General features: G+C 45.8%; 3 protein-coding genes across 3 annotated transcripts; 2 read left to right on the top strand and 1 right to left on the bottom strand.

Annotated features, from left to right (window-relative positions):
- Positions 1-5,786: 5,786 nt before the first annotated feature.
- LOC136495467 (O-fucosyltransferase 6-like) lies at positions 5,787-10,288 on the top strand. The gene is made up of 11 exons (XM_066491399.1): positions 5,787-6,257; positions 6,444-6,503; positions 6,587-6,677; positions 6,828-6,904; positions 7,744-7,832; positions 7,911-8,094; positions 8,191-8,372; positions 8,463-8,565; positions 8,661-8,989; positions 9,120-9,735; positions 9,927-10,288. Exons 1-10 carry the CDS (start codon positions 6,066-6,068, stop codon positions 9,535-9,537), a joined length of 1,725 nt encoding a protein of 574 aa, XP_066347496.1. The 5' UTR covers positions 5,787-6,065; the 3' UTR covers positions 9,538-9,735; positions 9,927-10,288.
- A 3,697-nt stretch (positions 10,289-13,985) lies between these two features.
- LOC136496007 (probable polygalacturonase At3g15720) lies at positions 13,986-16,217 on the top strand. The gene is made up of 8 exons (XM_066491763.1): positions 13,986-13,991; positions 14,065-14,187; positions 14,306-14,443; positions 14,763-14,969; positions 15,059-15,348; positions 15,464-15,572; positions 15,684-15,788; positions 15,967-16,217. Exons 1-8 carry the CDS (start codon positions 13,986-13,988, stop codon positions 16,186-16,188), a joined length of 1,200 nt encoding a protein of 399 aa, XP_066347860.1. The 3' UTR covers positions 16,189-16,217.
- Positions 16,218-17,672: 1,455 nt separating this feature from the next.
- Positions 17,673-22,542, bottom strand: LOC136496790 (protein ALTERED PHOSPHATE STARVATION RESPONSE 1-like). The gene is made up of 4 exons (XM_066492550.1): positions 20,895-22,542; positions 20,645-20,808; positions 19,519-19,742; positions 17,673-19,052 (listed from the first exon to the last, which is right to left on the bottom strand). The coding sequence occupies exons 1-4, from the start codon at positions 22,075-22,077 to the stop codon at positions 18,275-18,277; spliced, it is 2,349 nt and encodes a 782-aa protein (XP_066348647.1). The 5' UTR covers positions 22,078-22,542; the 3' UTR covers positions 17,673-18,274.
- Positions 22,543-23,697: the final 1,155 nt, after the last annotated feature.

The following is a 23,697-nucleotide window of genomic DNA, read 5'->3' as shown; positions in this document are numbered from 1 at the left end:
TAAACATATATATATCCATGCTGCCTTTTCTCACCTTGTTTACTACTTAGCTTGTAGCATGCTGTGTCTGTGTTTGGCCCCCTTGCTTGTGAGTTGTGACTACAATATCTTCAAGTTAAAAGGTTAGATGGATCGGTTTGGTGACGATGCTTGCTACTGCTAGGTGTCAGCGGGATGGAGCTTGGCAGATTGGTCGAGGACATGGAGTTCACTGGTGTACTGCCAAAGTGCCAATTGCCATGCGTGGGTTCGTTTCTGGAGAGATGTACAGGAAGCAGTTATCGCCAAAGATTAATTAAACTAACTGAGAGCTATAGCCGGCCAAGGTGTCGGTCAGCTGCGGGAGGGATCGCCGTGGACGTCTTTAAAAAATGGCGGCGGCGATGGGAGCAGGGAGCTGGATGCAAAGTCAGTTGTGCTTCAGCGCTTGTGCTGTTGTGCATCGCTGCAGCCTGCAGGCTGGCAGCCTCTGCGTGCCAGCTTTGTCCCAGTTGCACGTAACCGCCGGATGGCCGGTTCGTATCGTGGCTGGTTCGTGAAGAAGTACTTATGATTGATTTATGTGCAAAAAAAATACTATTCTGACTGAAAATTTACGATCGTTTACGACAAGCCACAGGCTGGCTGGTGAGCATAGATAAAGTCGCGGCTGTTCGTGTTCTGCCCGGTGCCCGCAGTGCGCAGGTGGAGGCAGATTGTTCTTCGCCCATTTCTTTCTGTTGGGGAACCAGGTGTGGTATGGTGTAGTAGTGGCAAAACAATGATGCGTTTTCCACTTATATCAAAAGCAAAAAAACAATGTGTTCTGTTTCTTTTTTCTTGAGGAAAAAAAGACACTGCTAATTTTCTAGTAGTAGAGAGGAGCCGGTGGCATTTCAGAAAGAGCCACCAACCTATACTAGTAGTTTTTGCTCCTTGGCACACCTACACTGTTTTGAGTTTATGCCGATGTGGATGTGCACAGGTATGCTTTTTTATCACTGTTGCTTCCCAAATATCCCATTGTTCTGGTGCTTGGTTCAGTGGCCGCCAGGTCGTGCACAGTGCACTACACGTCGCCGACTATGCAAACTCACATATTACATATGCATACAACCTTTTATGTACATCTCATAATCCAACAGCTAAAAATCATCTAGCTAGAACAAACCCTCACAAATATATTACATTGGTTAGATGCATGGTTGTAGTTGAGGGCATGAAAGTGGATCTCTTTTGCTAGCTGCTCTGTGCCAGCTGAGGAGGAAGGGCGGCAATGCTGGATCTTCATCGGGCTTGCACCGAGCTTGAGGTTGATATGATGGCCTGTGCAGATGGGGAAGGGGAGGCTGAGGTGGATTTGGCTAGGCGAGAAAGAAACGAGAGAGGGGCGAGGCTCAGAGATGTGCCAGAGAAAAGAGGAATAATAATAGAGAGAGGAGAGAGGCATTATAGGTAGTCAATCAATCTTGCCATTTAGGAGTATTAGCTAATAAGCTACTCCATCCACTCTCTTTTATAAGACACAATTTAATATGTCATGGTTTTCCAAATTACACTTTAACCATTTATATACTTTAAAATTTAAATTATATTGTTTACTTACAAACTTATGATAATTGAATAATGCATTTAACTGCAAATCTAATTGTATCAAGTTTATATTATAATAATTAAAAATTGTTAGCCAACTTGTTGATCGAAGATTTTAAAGTTTGAATCTTCATATGGGTGCGCACCTTATAAAAGAGAACGGAGGGTAGTGGATTCAAACACAATCTTAGTTGTTAGCATCTCGCTTTCTCTTCACAAGAAAAAGAATAAGAAAAAATAGAAGGAAACCATATATCTTCACCATATTTCCATTTCTTTTGGTCGTCCACTTGGCATTTCATCATTGCTCTTTTTGGGCAGAATTGGCTTTGTTACCTTGTTGTCTTGGTTGTGGAAGAACATATGCTATTGTGCTTAATTGGGTGGTGTAGAATTAAGCTAAAAATCCTCTTAGGTTGTTTAGTTGTAGATACTGAAAACCATGGAGGGGGCGGCATTATGTATTATATAGAACATCACCTTTTTTCCTGATATGAATATTCGCCCACCATTGCTAAAAGAAGACAGTGTTTGTGACCAACAATTATTGTTCAAAATTTCTACTACCTCTATCCAATTCTAAGTTTGGTCTAAGTCAAATTATCTTTTCTTTAACTAAGTTTAAATAAAGCAATGTCAATATTTATGACTCTAAATAAATATATTATGAAAACATATTCCATAAAAAATATATGATACTTATTTAGTATGATAAATATTAATATTTTTATATAAATTTGTTCAAAATTAAGATAATTTGATTTGACACTTTACTAGAAGTCAGAGTATCTATATCTTGCTACATCAATCTAGAAGAATTAAAAGGCAAATCGGAAAAGGATCTTTCAAAGCCTGAAGTCATCGACAAGACCTGTTCTCCATTCACTGGGTCACACTGCTACTCAAAATAGAGCAGTTTGATTGCATGCTTTATCCAACTAGCTCAATGCTTGGTCGATGCCAACATAATTTTCCAAGTCATATGCACATGGAGTCACCCCAAAAACCATGCCTTTCTTAATACTTAGATTGGACTAGAAGAATCGTGCTCCATCGTATTAAGCAAAGAGAAAATTAGACTGGTTATGAAAAATTCGACAGCCAGATTAAAGTTTTGTTTACACTATGTACGGCTAAGATTTTATCGCACATATCAACTAGATGAAACTAAGGGCTCTTTTGGTTTCATTTAGTCTCTGGACTAAAGTTTAGCCCCTTTAATCACCCTCAAGGGATTAGTAAACCAGTTTAGTCAATTTTTAGTCACTCTGTTGGCAATTTAGTGACTTAAAGGGGCCAAAAACCAGTTTAGTCACCTGGAACAAACAGGGCCTAAAATGTGGGCACGACAATAGTAGTTAACAGATTTTTCGGCAAACCAATTATGAAGACGAAACCCTCACGATTGAGCTCATATGGGTGGGGGCCGGGACCAGGTTGAAATTGGGTTGATGATTGATGGTGACTTGCCTTCTAATCCGCCCTCTCATCAGCACATAATTTGCTGCCCTTTTGCGTGCACAGTTTGTTAGATGTCTCCGTCGCCCCGCTCCTTCTAGCTCCACTTGTGCATCAGACCCCTTTGTAAAATAATAAAATGTGTAGTACGGCACCCACCACAGCATGCATCCATGCCCGTCAGGCAGGCCGTCACATGCGCATCTTGTAAGCTAGTTCACTGGTCACGTTCGCTCCAGGCTATTATTCTCAGCATTGATGGGAGCATGCATATATAGTACACTTGAACAAATTACATGACTGAAAAAAATGATTTTTTTAGAGAACAACTGAATGAATAAATAGTTCGGCCGATAATATATGCTCATAAACATATAACCAATAGCGGACCCAACGCTTAATTATTGTAGCTAGCCCGAGCGAGCTCATTGTGCCGATTAGCACCGACAGTGCTCAGTTAGGGTCATAGTGGGCCATGGCTCCCCTAAGCTAGAGAAATTGGTAATGAAAGCTTTAATTTCACCACTTTAAGTCATAATAAAATACTGACATGCCCCCTCCCATTACATTTCATATCACGTTGCCCTCTCCTTATTTCATGCCCAACCTCTGCCAGTGCCGATTAGGTCGTATGTTTTGGAGCTCTGCCACTGAACATAACTCAAAATTTACTGTCGGTAATATGTGATCTTATGTCTTTTCTTCGTCCTGCTCGCTTGGCTTATAAACCGTACTTTTTCAACCAATCGGACCTCAATAGTCCTTTATGTCTGAAGCAGATGTGAGCGTGGTCAACCGAATCTGAGCCGTGTGCACTGCCAGGCGTCGGAATGCTAATAGGAGCACATAGAGTGGGCGGTGGCAAAGCAGTCATCGCGCGCGTGTGTATCTCTCCCCGAGAAGGTGCGCATGGGGTAGCGAGGCAAATCGTGTTTCATCAAATGTGACATGTCTTGAGATGAGTCTGCGTGCGGGGATCATAACAGCAGTACCCCCTGTGCTGATCACTATAGCCAACGAAAATCAATGATTTTTTTCCTCTCACAACAAATCAGCCAACAGTATTTTCAGCCATGAGCTCATGACTTATCAGCCAAGCGAACATGGCACTTATAGAAACCACAAACTTCGGATATCAGCAAGGTTTATGTGTCTAGATTTGAAATTAACAGTGGCAAGTAAGTACTAGTTAAATTTTTTTTTATCAAAAGGGTCTAGAAATGATTGGCCTGAACATATTCGAGTGAAATGGTTGTACATCGGACAGAGAGCTTTGGACCTAGCCATCTTGTAAAACGCTATGGCTGCGCTTCTGACCCTCTAGATCGCGGTTGTTTCTCTAATGCAAGCTGGCACGAAGTGAAGCATGTGTGCGATGTTGCATGCGAATCCCAAACCACTTTTTCCTTTTTTTACCCGAGAATGGGATACTGCTACAGTGCTACTAGGCTAATAGTACTGTCAACCTTTTCGTAGCCAACGATGGCGTCCATTCATCCGTAAAAAAAATCATCTTGTATGTTCCACGAATCCATTCACATGAAACTAGGCTGGAACACAGAGTCCTTTCGAGCACACCTTTTGTGTGGCACACGGAAAGGCGAGCGAGTCGGGCACGACACCCATCGATCGGTTTGCTGTCGGGATCGGATCGGAACCAAAGTACACACGCACCCAGCACCACATGGACTGTTCCCTGCGTTCATTTTTCTCCCCTGTGAGAGAAGCCTGAACCGACACGATGACATGTCCAAAATCCGTATCATTTACCTCCTGCTTTTTGATGAGACGTGACATGATTGGCATCCAGCAAGTCTGTTTCTACTGTAGATGGTACAAGCTTCAACCCCAAACGACTTGACATTTGCGTGGAAGAAAAATGCCGGGTTTTTGGTGAGAGAAGATACTCCGGTATTGAAAAAGATCACATGAAAAAAAAAAAAACAGAAATGCTATACAACACATATGTATTTTACAAAAAAAAACACATGGATTTTTTTTATCTCTCTATTTCTCACCGGTGATCACCGGCGCCGGCGCCGGCGCCGGCGACCGGCGAGCTCACCCCGGCGCACCTCGGCGGCAGCGGCGGCGGATCTGTGATTTGTCCTTCCATAGAAAAAAAAATTATAATCTGTGATCTGTGATATGTGGAGGCTGGAGGTAAAAGAAGGGTGAAGACTGTTGGATCTTAATCCTATGGTGTAAAAAAAATCACGTGTTGAAACTGTATAAAACATATGGTTATGTAGTAGACACACTTAAAAAAAATGACATGCAATATCTGATACAATGAAGGCAATTAAGCACTAAAATGGTCTGCACATTAAATGTGCTCGTAGTCAAATCTATGGCTGATGATTAGTAGTAGAGTCTTTTGCAACGGTTAAAACCTGCGTAATTGTATGTTATGTTACCCCACCAACGCCCTAAACTTTACCCAGTGTGACACTGTGACTAATAACCAGCCACTACTGGACACCATCATGCTACTCACTAGCCAGTAGCCACCAACTCACCCTCTCATAAGAGACATCGACACAACAAGCCAGATCGATCGACTCAGCACGGAAAAAAACAAAACAAAACAATAAAATAGTGTTAATAATTGCATGTTAATCCCGCTTTAAAGCCAAAACCAGCAGGCGAGGAAATTTAAAAATAAAAAAACGGTTGTTAGCATGCGAAGATTCCTCTGATATTTCTCATTATTTTTTGTTTTAGTTGCTGCTCCATTTCTTGTTGCACTCCACCCCCTGAAACCCCGGCGTTTTCTCAGTTACAGCCCCCGCCTCGCCCGCCGCCTCGTGCTCTTCTCGTTCACTTGCCTTGCCTTGCTTCCCATTTCCGAGTGCCGCCCGCCACCCGGTTCCGCCTCCGCCACCGCCAGCGCTTAGCGTCTCTCCCGCGGGCACGAGGTGCACGTTCGAGTCGTCAGAGGGGCGCGGAGGAGGCCGGCGCGGGGACCAGAGTCACCAGACCAGAGGCGGCGGCGTACGTGTGCGCCGCGCGCGTGCGTGTACGCGTACGTGCGTATGGGGTCGAGGCGGCGGCGCCACCACCACCACGGCCGGTGGGTGGTGCCCGCCGTGCCGCCGGCCGCGGCGGCGTTCGCAGCGGCGGGGCTCCTCCTCCTCGTCGTCGCGTTCCACTGCTTCCTGTCGCCGCCGCTAAGCGACGGCGGTGGCGGCTCCCGTGTCTTCCGGCGCCCAAACCCGCCGTTCCTGGTACGTACGCTTCCTACGATTCTGGGGCCACGGGGGTCCACGGTTCATCAATGGTCAAACCCGGGCACCCGGCTCGTCGTCGATTTCGTCATCCTCCTTGCTTAACGCGCGGCTCCTGTTCTTCGATTTATTCCCCCCCCCACCCCCCCCCCCCCCCCCCCCCCCCCCCCCTGTTTCTCCGAGCAGTTGAACAAGCCAGCGGAGGTGCGCAGAAATGTAATCGGCGCCGTGGATTTCGCTGTCCCCGTGAGTGCAGAATTCCGTGCTCGGTTCGTTCCATTCTTTCCTCGCTCGGGGGAATTGAGCGGTCATTTCGTGATGGTTTGCAGAGCGGTGGGAGCAAGCTTGGGGAGGAGCTCTGGGAGTCGAAGGCGGCGGGCAACTTCTTCGGCTGCAGCAACGCCACCAAGCGATTCGCCGGTACGCGTTCCTCGCGACATATGGTGATTTCTTTTTGTCTACGTTAACGTTCCGCTAGGGGAAGAATTGATTGATGCTGCGCGTGTGTTGGGTGCCAATCTGCCAATAAAAGCTCACATTTTTTTTTTCTTTCTATCTATGGTTCGATAGATGCCGAGGCTGTGACCAAGTCGGACCGTTACTTGATGATCGCGACGAGCGGCGGACTGAATCAGCAGCGAACAGGGGTAAGAACAATACAAAGTGCCAAATGAAGTGCTGGCTGGTATACCATCAGAGCATCTCATCAGTTAAAAAAAAATCAAAAGCTATCTGATTGTGTTGTGGTTAAATTTAAGCAAGTTATGCTGTGGTTACAGTACATACAGAGTTTTTATCTGCAGTTGTCCGTGCCTATGTCTGACAATTATGAGAGTTAATAGGAGCATGTACTGATCTACATGCTACCATTGTAGCTTTTCTTCAGTTGTACTCGTCCAGCGTGTACAAGTTAGACATTTAATCCAACTACTATTTGATGCGATCGGCAATCAGCTAGTCACTACTATACTCCAACCACTTGTTTTGTTGGCCCCGTACGTCACCGCGCCCGTGCATTTCTGTCTTTTGTTGGTATGCTCCAACTACCTTCTGGCGCCCTCAGCGGCTACTGTGTATATGTTCCATTTTCCTGCCAGTTGGTACTTGCGTACAACTACTGTCAGAAATGTGTAAATAATGCTTGCCAACTCGGGTCGTCAATAATCTTATCATGTTTCCAATTCTGTAGCATAACTTATACAAAAGTATAGTTACACTGAAGTAGTTTTGATAACTAATCTAAATAGGATGTTTATGTTGATTTACTTCAATTTTTGAAAAGTTAGCCATTTTGCAAGCTAGTGAATGTGTGTGAGATCTCATGTCTTCGTTTCTCAATAATTGGAGAATAAATTAATCATAACAAAAAAAAAAATCTTCTCTTCCACCATCATTTGTTTTGGAATGATGATTTGTCGATTTTATCATTTGACTGAATCTTTCACCCATAAATAATGGGAAATTCTGCTACTTATCTGATTTCCAGATCATAGATGCTGTTGTTGCATCCCGCATACTGAATGCAACACTTGTCATTCCAAAGCTGGATGAAGAATCCTTCTGGAAAGATGCGAGGTCAGACCTCATATTCATTACTCCCTCTTGTTTGTTGCAACAAAGTACCTTCTCCTAATCTTTAGTTCTGCATTGCAGTGACTTTGCAGATATATTTGATGTCGATTCATTCATATCCTCGCTCTCTAATGAGGTAAAGATCGTACGACAAGTACCTGACAGGAATGGGAAACCACCTTTGCCTTATAAGATGCGTATTCCTAGAAAGTGTACTCCTAAATGCTATGAGAGCAGAGTGTTGCCTGCTCTTCTAAAGAAGCATGTAAGCATTAAAGTTTTTGAATTTGACATGTTTCCTTAAGTTTTTTCAGTGAAAAGTGCTCAATTCTGACATCAATTCTTGAACGTTGACCCACAGGTTGTTCAGTTAACCAAATTTGACTACCGATTGTCAAATAAGCTAGAGACTGATCTGCAAAAGCTTAGGTGTAGAGTCAATTATCATGCACTAAGGTTTACAGACCCAATCCTCAAAATGGGTGAAATGCTTGTCCAAAGAATGAGGGAAAAAAGTGGGCGCTTCATTGCTCTTCACCTAAGGTGATATTAGATCACTTTTTTTTTTTCTTGTCCAACACTTCGGGTTTCATATATAGTACACAATAACTCTGATGACCCATCTATTGACAGATTTGAGCCTGACATGCTTGCGTTCTCTGGTTGCTACTATGGGGGTGGAAACATTGAGAGAAGAGAACTTGGTGAGATCCGTAAGAGGTGGAAGACCCTGCATGTAAGAGAGTATTGTATTCCATTTTAACTAGTGATGCTTCTGAAAGTAAAATCATTTTAGTTTTTTTATGTGACACATTTGAAAATATTGTACAGGCAAGCAACCCTGACAGAGAACGGCGGCATGGAAAGTGCCCTCTAACACCAGAGGAAGTAGGGCTCATGCTCAGGGCATTGGGATTTGGGAAGGACGTGCACCTTTATGTTGCATCAGGAGATGTATATGGAGGCGAGGAGACACTGGCACCTCTGAAAGCACTCTTCCCAAACTTTCACTCAAAGGAAACTCTAGCAAACAAGGAGTTAGCTCCTTTCTTACCATATTCATCTCGCATGGCTGCTCTTGATTTTCTTGTGTGCGATAGGAGTGATGTTTTTGTGACAAACAACAATGGCAACATGGCCAGAATGTTGGCTGGTCGAAGGTACTCTTTCTTTCTGTTTTTCATTTAGTGCTAACCTAGACTCGGTGGCAATTGATGAACAAAGTGGATTTGTTTATCTTTCTTACACTCTAAGGCAATGGTGATTGACTGATAAATTGTGGATTTTCAGGAGATATTTTGGGCACAGGAAGACCATAAGGCCCAACACTAAGAAACTTTGCTCATTATTTCTGAATCGAACCAGCATGAGTTGGGACACATTTGCATCTAAAGTTCAGACCTTCCAAAAGGGATTCATGGGGGAGCCCAATGAGATTAAACTAGGAAGAGGCGAATTCCATGAGCATCCTGTAGATTGCATTTGTGCAAAATCGAAGGGAAAAACTGGACAGAGCAGGCCTCACCTAGTTAAAGGTGCTGGAGAAGCTGTGGAGAACCATTCTATTGATGGGGACCTTGACTGGAAGGATTTGGACTACGGAGAGCATACACCCTTGGGCAGGGATTCATCTAATGAAACCGAATCAGATGATATTCGTGTTGGTGGATCAGACATTCCTGAATTGGAGGATATTATGTCAGACTAAACAAAGATAGATAGTTCATTATAGGTTTGTTTTTATTTACAAAGGGCTTGGTGATAAATTATTTTGAGGACAGAAGCTGCTACATAATTTATCTTTCTCCTGTTTATTCTTGGAGATTGGAGACACATAGAAACAAGTAAGTTTTTGCCAGCTCGACAAAGAAGAAAGGCCTGGAAGAGCTTCCTTCAGAAAAGACAGGTAAATACAAAATTCTTGAAGTAAGCCAATGCTATTTCTAGTTTCAATGCACTTGATTCTTTGAAAATTTTAAGTTTACCTCAGCAAAATCTCCATATATTTGTATCATCACATAATTTAAGTCTAATCATACCTTAGACCCAATTGGCATTAAATCATCAGTATTGACACTCTCTGTCTTGTGAATGCAGAAGGAAGCCTATAGTTCGGTATGAGGTAACAACTGTACAGTGTATGATCGGTCCTCAAACAATGCTGACTGGAGAAATGGAAGTCATTTTGACAGTCGTGGTTTCTCTTTCATATAGCTTGTACCGTAGATAGAAACAAAAGAATTCCCTCTTATGTTTTACTGTGTAGTGTTATAATGAGATTTTGATGGGTCTACCATCATTCTTAATTTTGTTTTTTTCATAAATGTAAGTTACCAATTTTGCTGGCCTCCATTTTAATTTGTATATATAACCTGAAACATGAGAATGTAAAGGGAAATTTTGTCCGAGCATACATCATTTTATTCCCCCTTTCGCAAATATAGAATTGTCTTGCAGTTTCTCCTTTTTTAAAAATAAAAAATAAAAACTGCACCTGTCCCCATATTAGTTTCATCGACATGATCCATTTGCTTGATCTGTCAACATTTCAGTGCGCTGAATATTCCTTCAGACTGTTCTTTACAGACTGATACTCTCCATACTCCGTATCTGTGGTCATTTGTTTTCTTTTCTATTTTCTGCGAAGCATGTATATAGAATCCTATCCGTCGTGTCCTCGTCTGTTTTGTGATATGAAACTAGTGTCCTTTTTGAGCGGATTTGATCAAAACTGCTAGGCACACTGCGACACCAGTTTTGGAAAGTTGGCAAGCTTCGACTAGGAGCGGAGGGACGCGGCAAGTCCAACACCTCGAGGACGTGACGGGCTGACGGCACCCTCTGCAGGCTGCTGCCTCATCGTCCACCTCTGCTCAACGCTCCTGGGCCACCCGTATCCGTACTCCGGTTGCCACTCCGGGCAATCTTGCCTTTAGTCATCCTCCACCCCTAGCGGGCTTCAGAAATGGCCTCCGGTCCATTTATACAGCCCAATCAGACTCCCCTTTTACTTTGGCCCAGGTGGAGAAAGTTTTTGCCCAACAAGAAAGTAGCTTAGGGTGCCTTTTGTAGTTTTGTTGGATTGATGATATCTTTGGTTAGGATATAGCCATCTATTGGCATGTCTTTGTTTCGTTTAGTGACGAGTTTGATATATGATACTTGACTTTTTTAATTCATCTATTTTGCTAAGTATCTAAATATATTATTATATCTACATACATAATAAAATAAATGTATTAAAAAAGTTAAAGTAACTTATAATTTGGAACGGAGTGAGTATATGATACCCCTAATAAGAGAATATTCTCTTAGATGCTGGATATCTTCGCCACTAAAAATTGCTAGGCAAGCTCATCCATGTTTTCTAGTATTTGTTATCACTAAATAAATTAAGAATCATTAGGTAATATTAATTTTGATAAGTGCTAAGGTGTGATTAGTGTACGTTTTGTCTGCCAATTAGGATAGTTGTAGTGCCAATTAATATATTTTATGTTCACTTAGTGATTATCATGATATTAAATAGGGGCTCTTGTGTTTTTGCCCCTACTTTGATGTGCAATTGTGATTTTGCCCTCGTTTTTCTAACTTTGTGATTTTGCCCTTAACTATTCACAAGTCAACGCGATTTTGCCCCTGGTCAACGGTAAAAACAGGGGCAAATTCGCGTTGACTTGTGAACAGTTAAGGGCAAAATCACAAAGTTAGAAAAACGAGGGCAAAATCACAATTGCACAATAGATAAAATTAGTCAACTACTCTTATCTTATGCACTCTCATTCATCCAACCAAACAGAAAAATAATTTGTGGAGTCAAAAAGCAATCTATACCTAATATTAAGAGTCTGTCTATTACACAACCATATGTTTTATGCAGTTTCAACACATGAATTTTTTGCACCATAGGATTAAGATCCAACAGCCTCCACCATTCTTCTATCTTCAGCCTCCAGCCTCCACATATCACAGATCACGTATCACAATTTTTTTCTATGGAAGGACAAATCACAGATCCGCCGCCGCCGCCACCGCCACTGCCATGGGGCGAGCTCGCCGGTCGCCGTCGTCGGCGCCGGTGGTCACCGGTGAGAAAGAGAGAGGGAGAGAGATAAAAAAAATCTATGTGTTTTTTTTTTTTTGCTAAAACACATGTATGTTGTATAGCATTTCTGAATATCAAATATCCAAAATTTATGCCACCATATTTTTTGTCCTGCCACCTGTATCACTTGGGCAGGCTTCTATGGCCTACCATGACCTGCTGCGTGTCTCGACCGAGTCTGCTCAAAATATGGTGATGTGTTTTCATTGGCACCCTCTCCTCCGTTCCCCAAATCATGTGGCATCATATGCTTATAAAAAAGAAAAAGCTTCACCAAAGGAATCCCGATCAAGATCCTAAATTTCCATCATATGGTTGTAAAAATCCGATCTCCGATCCAATTGTCACCGAGTTCTCCTAGCTGCCGACCCTAGAGCCTCCTCCTACAGTACTATCATACGGGATCCAACCTTTTGAACTAAATCAAATGAAATTCAATCAAATTCCGAACCAATGATCCTGGATCGATTTGGATCAGATCGAAGCCTGTCCTCCAATAAACAAGAGTAGGAACATAGCAAATGAACCAAATGAAATCCAATCGAATCCCAAGCCAATGACCCTAAATTTTGAATTGGATGAGATCAAACCTTGTCCAGAAAACAAGAGCAATTGGACTGCTGGTGCTAGATCCCAATTCCTGTGTATTGCTGGTGTTGGAGCTGGAGCTCCCATTCGCGGCCAACATGGACGTCTTCGTCGAGGAGGATGCAGTCGTGCCACCTCAATGGATAATGGATTCCCTCTAGCCGGCGCCCTAACCTCCATGTGAGTTATTGGCCCCCGCGACTTCACCTTCGTGCCTAGCCTCGCCTCGCTCCATGTGCCCTAACACTGGCAACCGCATGCCCCAACAACATCGCTTGCTACAAGTGCCCCATACTAGCGATGGCCATTTGCTTGTGGCATCCCACGGTCACGATGATGACTCAAGAGGGAGAAGCAGGAATGAGAGAGAGAGAGAGAGAGAGAGAGAGAGAGAGAGAGATCATAGAGAGCGATATCAGAAAAAGGAGATCAGGGAAGAGAGAGGCAAAGACTCTCAAGGAGAGGGAGAGAAGGAGGCGAACAAGCACAAAGAGGAGGGGACAGCTAGATCGAGCCAGACGTGGACATGAGAAGGATATTATGGATAAGAACAAGAATGGAATGGCGTGAGACGAAGTCTGCTCCTAACTGAGATGTGGGGCTCAGTTGGATGAAGTCAAACAAATAAAATACTACTGAGGTTGTTGGGTCTTTATATAATTTAATAATGTAGTATTAATCTTTTTTGTCATGCATAATTCCTTTTAGTGGCCGTTGCCTAAAATAATGCATTAACTGAATAATGATATATGACAATGCTTCAATTTAAATTAACACTAGCCTATAAAACTTTTTGTCATACATGATGAATCTTGATTAGAAACTATATCCCTTTTTTATATAAAAAACAATATGATAATTTATTATTATATTTTAACTAAAGTGATTTATGTAATTATGGATTTTAAAAAAATATACTATTTATCATTTCAACCCATGAATATACTAAGCCTGTTCGTTTGACTGTGGCTTGTCGTAAACGATCGTAAATTTCCAGCTGGAACAGTATTTTTCTCTCACACAAACAGCCAGAGTACTTCTTCACGAACCAGCAACGATACGAACCAGCCAACCGAACAAGTAACCGCTCGAGTGGTTGCACGAGCTGGAGAGATGCGCTACTGAAATTAAAGAGTGACGCAGCAGGCTTTATTCAAATCTCCAGTCCCACCTAAATCTATCGGTAAGAGCAGCATTCTATCTGTAAGTAAACGCATCTACTAATTGTAAGGATCTCTCTACATTTACCACATGAATGCACATTGGCTATTAGGTCAACGTATTTCTCCTCTCATCTCCCCACATGGTCACGAGGACAAGTCTATATATCCTTCCTTGAAGTCCCGTTCTATGCAATCCCCTAAACGTAGCTGAAGTAGTTCAGTAGTTTTATACGCGATCGACCTACAAGTCTACACTGACGTATACGATGGTAAGGCCTGCAAAACTTGAGAAATATATACATGCAGGTAGCAACTAGATAGCACGATCGATGCCATATTGTATATGCTCATGCGGGGGAGACGCTGACGAATCTTGCAGTGCGCCGCCGGCATAATCTGCTCGGGCATCCTGCTCGCCCTCGCGTGCTGCTCGGCCGGCGAGCTCGTGTTTGACGTTGTGGCCCACGGCGCGAGAGGCGACGGCAGGACGGACGACACCAAGGTACGTGTGCGTGCGATTCATCTTCCTGGTCCCTCCGATCGTCCGATGGCCGGCGGCGCAGGCAGCGGACGGACATACTCAAGCTAACGTACGTTTCGTGGTGTTTCTCTCGATCAAGGCGTTCGAGGCGGCGTGGAACGCGGCGTGCGGCGCGAAGGGGCCGTCCGCGGTGATGGTCGTGCCGGCGCAGAGATCGTTCCTCGTCGGCCCCGTCAGCTTCCAGGGGCCCTGCGCCTCCGGAAGAGTCACCGTGCAGGTACGCGGCCGTCAAGTGCTCATGTCGTGCATGTCAGTTGTCAGTCCGTTTCTGCTCCACCGTGACAAACAGACAGATTGTGTTCTTTGTTTCTTTTTTTTAATGTTTTGGAAACTCTCTTCATCGTCTGTTGGACTGCTGGCTAGACTGTAGATATGGATGGTCAAACTTATAAGAAAAAAATAGCATATGACAAACCTAAGATGTACTTGGTAATATATAGTACCAGTTTTGCTTTAGATCTTGTCCTCTTCAAAAAATTTCCAGCTCCCTCACCACTTGTAACGACTAACACCAATACTTGTCATACCCTGCACAGATCCAGGGCACGATTAGGGCGCCGCCGTCGACGGCGGCGAGCGCATGGAGCATGGGGACAAACCTCTACTGGCTGATGTTCAATCGCGTGGACGGGCTGAGGGTGACCGGCAACGGCGTGCTCGACGGTAGTGGGCAGAGTTGGTGGGTCAGGAGATGCCACAGCGATGCCTCTGTGGCAGGAGCTTGCGTTGAATCTGCACCGACGGTAGGCAACATTGCGTGGATTCTTTCTCATGTGTTCGTTCCTCTCTCGATGAAGCTTTGCATTCAGGAATCTGTTCGTCTCTGTGGCAGGCGCTGAAGCTGGTGAGCTGCAACAACCTGGAGCTGAGCCAGTTCAGCAGCCGCAACAGCCCGCAGATGCACATCGCCATCATCGAGAGCAGCGGCGTCAACGTGTGGGGTCTCAACATCGCCGCGCCGGGGAACAGCCCCAACACGGACGGCGTCCACGTCGAGCGGAGCCAGGGCGTGCAGATCACCAATTCCACCATCGGCACGGGCGACGACTGCGTCTCCATAAGCTCCGGGAGCCGCTTCGTCACCGTCGACGGCATCCAGTGCGGCCCTGGCCACGGAGTAAGGTAACCCATCGATCGACGCGACTGAAAAGGGCAATCCGGTGCTGCGTGGACGTTCTAGCACAAGATGCATATGTTATGCGACTGCAAGGTAACCTATGGTTTTCATGGTGGCCAGCATTGGGAGTCTCGGCAAGAATGGCGAAACCGCCGCCGTGGAGTACATCGACGTGAAGAACGTTTACTTTACAAATACAATGAATGGAGCTAGGATCAAGACGTGGGAGGTAAAGTGAAAGTTGTGATTACTGAACACTGACCAAAAAAATACGGCTGAGAGTAAAATGTCAAGGCTGTGTTTAATTTAATTTGGTGTTTTTCTTGATGTCTTGCCATAGGGTGCGCAAGGGTACGCAAAATCCATCTCATTCACCGACATAGAATTCGACAACGTGGATCACCCCGTAATCATCGACCAATTCTACCGAGACCGCACTCTCGAGGTACGGTGTATTTTCATCTTGCTATGATCAGCTCGATTCCATTTACTGACAAAGTAGTGCATTGAAGTCGCACACACTGCTCACCCTTCAGAGCTATCACAGGCAGTTTATATGAGCAGTTTATATGAGAAGCACTGCGAGCAATGCAACCAATGCTTATGCGTTTCTGGGTTTGCAGCTGGCCGTGGCGATCAGCAATGTAACGTACACCAACCTGAAGGGGACCTCAAGCCTGCCAACCGCCGTGGCGTTTGACTGTAGCGGCGGCGGCAGCTGCACAGATATCCATGTCAACTCCGTGATGATCACGAGATCCGGTGGCCAGCAAACATTCGCCCGCTGCCGAAACGCACGAGTGTCCATCTCCGGACAAGTATACCCGGAGATACCATGCCACTGAAATAGGATCTGTAATCTCTCGAGTAGACAGGGTCGATTGCAGTACACTGTCGTCATATGGAGCTGCTGCTATTTTTTTCCCTGGAAGAAACATCTTCCAAGAGGTAGAGAGTTTCTTCTATTCACTCCAGAAGGATAGAATTGACTCGGTTCTAATAAAAACTTGGTTACAAATCTCACAATTGCATTGTTGGAATCCGATATCCCTAATTATTCGCAATAGTTCTCGAATATTTGAAAGGGATATTCCTTCAAAAAAAATGTTTGAAATGATATTACGAGTATGACATAAATTTGCACCGTATCAAGAACAACGTACACAAATCTCTTAGAAAATCATAGATGACGATGTGAAGCAACGAAGACAAGAGATTAGTAATTTGGTAGGATTTCATAGTTAAAATAAATGTTCTAATTTAAATATTTTTTTCAAATGCATATTTGTTTCAGAATTTTTTTGAATAATTTTTTGAAAAAAAATTCTATAATTTTTTTTTTTATAAAATCTAGTTAACCTCCCTAAACTATTGTGAAAATTTGATTACCTCCTTTATTGCTGACATGACACCATGTAGGAGAACCGACATAGTGCCACGTCAACCATAATAATCACTTTTAAAAGTTAAAACCACTCAGGGAGTTAGATAGGATAGTTTCAAGAATTGATGTGAGAATCTAAAAATTTGGTTTTCAGATTAAGACTCCGACTTCTCCTAAAAGGGTGATGACTCTTTATGTGGAGCAGCTTCTTTGGGCGTACCCAGTGCAGAGAGCTCCCGCTCTGTGCGGGGTCTGGGGAAGGGTGTCAGTGGCAAGTCTTACCCTCACCTGTGCAATGCAAGGAGACCGCGACTCGAACCCAGGACCTTCCGGTCACAGGCGGTAAGACTCTACCGCTTGCACCAGGCCCACCCTTCATGGAGCAGCTTCTTTGATGGAGCTAAATCCGTTTTGAAAAGTGTTTGGCAAAAACAACTCCAGATGCAGTTTTATAATAATTTATATTATGTTCATAAGAAAGATCTAGAATAAGCCATTTTTCTAGCTCCGGCTCCTCTATAAAAATGGCTCTAGGGAGCCTTGTTTACGTTTGGCAGGCTTTGTTGCAAGGAGCACCAAGACATCAAAGCCGGAGCCCCAAGAGGTAAATCAGACTCAAACGGAAGTCAAGTGGACTTTTTTCCGAGGAACAAACACGCCCTTAGGCCACGGCCACGAGATGCCACCGCAACTTTTGCGGTTGGCCCATTGCCACCGAAGGTCCCGTGAAAAATGGCCCCTAGGAAAAAAAAACCTGGTCATACATCCTCTTCAATTAACATTAACAGTTGCATGTCGTCGTCGATCGGTGGGGTCATCTCTTTTCAGTTCACCTATATGGTTCAATTTTGCTGCCAAACAGTTTGTGTTAGCATTGTCTTGGAGAAGGAAAAGTTAAAATGTAGTTTGCAGGAAATAACAAATTTTCAGAGACACGGATAGCTTAATAGCTACCAGCCTACAATACTTCTGCAAAGTAAGATGATTGCAAATACACCATAAATATTTACAACTTCGTGTAGCAAAAGATCGTTCAGGAATGCGCATTTGACTGATTTTACATTCAGTCACTTTACATACATTGTCACCAAAATCCAACTGCTTTGTTTTTGGGGAGGACCCGTGTGGCCGGGTCCGTAGAAGCGACAGTTGCATCTAGGGATGGTTCCGAGCCTGCGCCACATATTTCTGCTGAGTCTTCGCAACCGCGGCATAACCTTGTGGTTGTTCAACAAAGGGGTATATACACACGTCCCTGAACCAAGGTAAACAACGCACCTGAACACTGGGCAAAATGCTCTGCCTGATAGGATTTTTCTTAAAAAAAATTCTTGCCCCCAGAAATAAATTCTATAACTAACCCAAACTTCTTGAATGTCAGATTTTCAACGGCTCAAAACCCCCATTCCAGTTGTTTTGTCTGTACCACAAGACCCATCCAAGATTCATCTGCACAGGAAGCCACCACACCTGAACGAGTCATCATGCTACCAGCTCTGTATGTCATATTATATTTTCATCCCACCTAGATAGGACATGTTTAAATCTTACGAGCTGGTTTTGTAGTTTGAACTTCTATTCGAACTACGGTGCTCTCTCCTCACATTATCTCTTGGCAGCCTTGTCTCTTCAGCACTTTTTGACACATCCTGGAAAGCTTGCAGTGAATTGGCAGCAAAGTTCTCTAAAGCTTCAAGAACCAGCCTCAGATTTATGTGCAAGTTACTTGCCTCAACACAATGCGCCTCGTACAATTGTACGGTCCGAGGCACATGCAGTCTCTGCCGGCTTGGTATTAACGCCAGCTTCCTGTTTAGTTCATCTGCCTCCTTATTAATCTCCTGGGTCTTCCTCTCCAAAATCTTGATCCATTTTTCCCTTTCTCGAATCAAGATTATTTGTTCGCTTTGCTCAAGATGCTGCTGCTCCCACAGGTGCCGCACGCTAGACACAAGAGCTTGCATGGCGTTAACCACATCCTTCTCAGAAATCCGATCCATGGCTTGAGACCATTTGTTGCAGGTAACAAAAACCAATGGAGCACCTATGCTTCCTGGTGAATAAGATGAAACTCCAGTAGTGTTATCCCCAGGCTCGTAGTTAAGACAGAGTGCTAGCCATCCATTCAGTGCCTTTACAAAGTTTCTTTGTGAATTCACCCAAGAGGAAAAACTGATGATCCATTTAATCAGCTCTACCTCAAGCTCCAACGCCAAATCCTGGCCATTTCCACCTGACAAAACTGAAGTAAAGTTTTTGGCTTCTGATATCACTTGACACTGACTATGGTAACAGTCCAATTTATCTTGCCACATTAATACAAACCTGGAAATAAGCAATTAATTTGTTCAGGAAGGGCCCAACAATGCAAAAGAGGAGGGAGCAACCAAAGGGAGAAAGCAAGTAAATCAGTATTTCAATTAATTATAGATCACTTAACAAGATTTGACATATAACATGCAACTAGGTATACATAAACACTCTGATAACCCTACTTCCTACATATCCATGTTTTATGGTTTCCTCTCAATCCATTCAGTTTGCATGAATGCATACATCAGCTCACTATCAATTGTGTAAAAAGATTCAATTCGATATGTATGTCCGACACTGACTAGACCCCCCCCCGCCCCCCCCCCCAAAATAAATAAATAGTAGTAGTAGTAGTAGTTTTAGGAATAGTAATATTGAGAGTAAGAGTAGTAGTAATACAACAATAGCAATAATAGCATCAACAGTAACAACAACAACAACAAATAAGCACTTTCCTTGAGCTAAAAGAGGGGCATACCCTTGGATCAAAGTGTTAACTTGCGGCCACAATTCCTCATCCCTTAATTTGTTTATTTTTCTTGAGATCTTGGCTATAACGCGCACAGCTATCCTTATCTTTGTTGAAAGCTTCCTCAGCAAATTTCGAGTTGCATCAATCTTTTGAGGCTCTGCACCCTTTTGATCTAATAATTTCAGTCGCTTGGAGTTCTTCACAATAAGTAAGCGCATTTTCTCCTCAGCCTGAATGAGAAGTACATTAGCCGAGAGAAGAAAAGAACATTATATAAAAACAAGATAGCAAGGGTGAAAATATGCATGGACATAATCTATTGAACTATAACATTATCAAAATCAATGATAACAAATAGATTCATAAAGTGGCATATCCAATTCAAGAAGATGGTTGCAGTTTTAAATAAACAAAAGATGGTTCTATTTACTGTTTTGAACGAAACGGTTCTATTTACTGTGACACATAAAACTGAAAGCAAATGGATTCTTAAAATATATCCACTGGTTCTCCCATGTTCTACTAGCTGGCCCAATAAAACTCCACTACTACAGATCAGAAGAATATTTTAAAAGGTTAATGAGACATGTTCTTCCAAATCTGACCGTTAGGCTTCCAGAAAGCCACTTTCTGTTGTGGGTATTATCCTAATTGAACCCTTGGTTAAACATGCCCATGACCTAAAGTACAAAAAAAATACTGCTAGCAAAGCACTGTGTTAGTAAAACTAATCAGTTAACACTATTTAGAATATTAGGATGCAAATCTGAGACTTAGCAGCCGGCCTTTCTTAAAAGTATGAAGTTAAGAATTTTGCTTCATATGCAAAAGTCAAAATAACATCAACCTTCCCCCTGCGAAGTACTGTTGCTGACCAGCGCCATTAATTAATTTAGTAGAGATTGATCATAGCTTAAGACGAAGGGCATAGTTTAATACGGATAAGACTAACATAAAACTAACAATACACATTGGAGTGACATGATTGCAGCATGCCATACAATATTATCATTTAATTTCCATTGAACATTTCCATAAACCACCAATATCATAGCTCTAGTCCATAGATCAGTTCTATTGTAGTATAAGTTTAAAACAAGGCCAGTTTTTTATCAGAAGATGATGACCATACCTTGACCTCACCATACAGCTTCCTCTCCCAGAAATAGAGCTTCTCAAGTGCCGAGGATAGGCTCCGCGTGTCCACCATCTTCCCTACCACTCCGACGTCCAACACGTCCATGTCTTTGCACCCCAAATGAGCCACGGAGATAGCAGACATCATCTTTGAGGAAGCTGATCAAAGAATTAAGCATCCAGTGGCACGGAGTTACTGACAATCCGAGTTAAATTGGACATGAAGTAAACAAGATGTAGCTCACATTGGTAGACTGAGCTGCGGCCTTGGTAGCTTGGTCTCCCGACTTCGAGCATCGGCGCGAGCTGCCTAGCCGCCTCGGCCGTGCGGACAAGCTGTGCCTTGATTTCGCCAGCTACATTCGCATTGTCGACGACCCTCCGCGCGGGAGGTGGTGGAGCGTGCACCGACACATTACCATGTGCTGTTGTTTGCCTTCGCCGTAACTCGCCGATGACGTCCTTATGGGCGACAACATTCTCCGGCTGGTCGAGCTCGGCGATGCTACTGGCACCACCGAGCGAGCTGCGCCGGCTGCGGGCACCACTCCCAGGCGCTGAGTACTGCCCGGCCACCTCTTTCACGACCACGCCATCTTCCTCGTCGTCGTCCTCCAGGTCCGGGATGCCCTCCTCCTCGCGCACCTCCCGCAAGCTCCGGCTCGGCGTGTACGGCGCCGCGGCCGCAGTAGCTGCCGTGGTGGAGTCGTAGTAGTAGCTGTCGTATTCGTACGAGTCGTAGTTCTCGAACACGTTGAGGAAGTCCCACGAGCTCGCCTTCGGCGGCGAAGGCGGAGCCGCCCGCTGCAGCGCGGCCGGAGGCGGGGCCGGGGCCCGCTGGGCGCTGTAGGCGTAGTGCTGCGGGTAGCCGCCCGCCGCGTCGAACGAGCCGAAGCGCACCACGCGCTCCGGCGGCCCCGGCGCGCGCTGCGTGACGGCGACGGACGCGGGCGGCGGGCGGCTGCGAGCGTAGTAGAACTGCAGCGAGCCCGCCGGCGCCGGGTACGTGTACGCGGGCTGCGTCGCGTAGTCGTACCCGTACGCGGCGTAATGCGGGTGCTGCAGCTGCTCGGGGACGCGGCGCGGAGGCGAGTCGGCCGGCGACGCGCCGAACTGGAGGCGCGAGGAATGACCATGGGCAGGCAACGGCGCCGACGACGACGGGTCGAAGGAGCGCGGCAGCCGGTTCGCAGGCGCGCCACCACCGCCCTTGCGCGAGGAGGGCAGCGTGAGCCCCGGCGACTCGGCCGCCTGCAGGCGGAGGAGGCGGTGCAGCGGCGCGGCGACCGACTCGATGGAGTCCGCGAGCGCCGCGTGCGCGTCGGCGAGCGCGTAGCGGTGGCGGACGGCCGCGGCGAGCAGCTCGGCGCGGGCGTGGCAGAGCGCGACGGCCTCCTGGTCGTCGAGCTTGGACCCCTTGCACCCCATCGCGTGCGTGCGTGCCTGCCGCCGGCGCTGGTGGCTGCGCCGCGGGCGCGCGAGCGAACGAACGGTACAAGTACGACGCGCGCTCAGAGGTCTGGAGTGAAGTGGAGCAGGCAGGCAGAGGCAGTGTATACCCCCTCTCCTTCCTACTCGCACTTGCCCACCATTATGGCGTTCGGTGGCGTTTGGTCTAGTCGTCCGGCGCGGCGATGGGGGGACTCGGCTAGCCGATGGCGCAATGATGCGGTCACGCGCGCGGCGTGCGGGCGGACGGCGGACCGACGGACGGGGAGGTTAACGTGGAAGTCCCACGCGGAAGGTGGAGAGGAGAAGGCGGGCTGGGGCTTGGCCACTCGGGACCTGGGAGGGCGAGCCGACGGCGGCGGGGAGGTCAGAACCTTCTATCTTATTTGTTTGCGGTTTTCTTTTCCCGGGGCGTTGGCGCGTTGCCGTGGGCCGTGGCAGCGCACAGTTTTTGGTTGTCTACTGCATGTACCAGCAGCAAGCAGTACGGGCGAGTGGTGGGCGCGGGGCCGTCGTCTCGTCCGTGCAACGTGGACCGTGGTGCGGACTGCGGAGCGGAGGAGCCGCGGCAGGAAAAGTCCAAGAACCAGGATGGAGGAATGTGACGCTTTGGACCGCGGACGGACGGACAGACAGACAGACAGACAGGCCGCATGAGCGGAGTAGGGGGTGTTTAGATTCCACCCAAAATCCAAAATTTTCCAAGATTTTCCGTCACATCGAATCTTACGGCACATGCATAGAGCAATAAATATAGGTAAAAAGAACAACTAATTGCACAGTTTGCCCGTAATTGACGAGACGAATCTTTTAAGCCTAAATAGTTCATAATTGGACAATTTTTATCAAATACAAACGAAAGTGCTACAGTGTCCATTTTCCAAACTGGAAGGGATCTAAACACCCCCGTGTTCCATCCCCGCCTCTCGCCCCACCACTCCACCAGCAACCTGACATCGGTGGCTCGCCCACCGAGGAGTGGGCGACGCCGACGGGTAATGGTTTCGTTGTGCTCGCCGGGTCGGAGCGCGGCGCGGTGCCGGTGGACGTGGATCGGGTGGCTTCCCGGCTGCTGCGCGGCGCATTGACGCTTGTCTCGCTCGGCCGGCCTGGAACACCCAGGTCAGGTGGTAGGGCGGCCGGCGCTTGCCGGCTGGTCGGGGCGCACGCTGCGCAGCCCCGCTGCTGTGGCCATGCCGTGCACTGATTCTGCTGCTTGCCCCGCCTGTCTGCTGCTCCGTGCAACCGTGCTCTCGAGAAACAGTGAAAACATCTCCCTGCGAGTCAAGACTGCACGCTGTTTCCTGGGTGTGGCACGGTACGTACTACAACCGTACTGGAAAAACGATTTTTGATGCTCATTTCTTCGTGTTCACGACGGCATTGAATTTGGGCCGGGAAGTCAGGGCGCGGGTCATGTCGCCGGAGCGCAAGTCTCCCGCTCCGACCTGTTGCGCCAAACATTTGCTGCTGCTACTGAGGCCCCGTTTAGTTGCCAAAAAATTTTGCATAGTAACTGTCACATCGAATCTTGCGGCACATGCATGAAGTACTAAATGTAGACGAAAAAAAAACTAATTACACAGTTGGTCGAGAAAT

The sequence above is a fragment of the Miscanthus floridulus genome, chromosome 12 (genome assembly GCF_019320115.1).
Source record: "Miscanthus floridulus cultivar M001 chromosome 12, ASM1932011v1, whole genome shotgun sequence".
Classification (NCBI taxonomy): domain Eukaryota; kingdom Viridiplantae; phylum Streptophyta; class Magnoliopsida; order Poales; family Poaceae; genus Miscanthus; species Miscanthus floridulus.
Note: the sequence above shows the minus strand (reverse complement) of the source record. Positions and strands in the feature narration are given on the sequence as shown.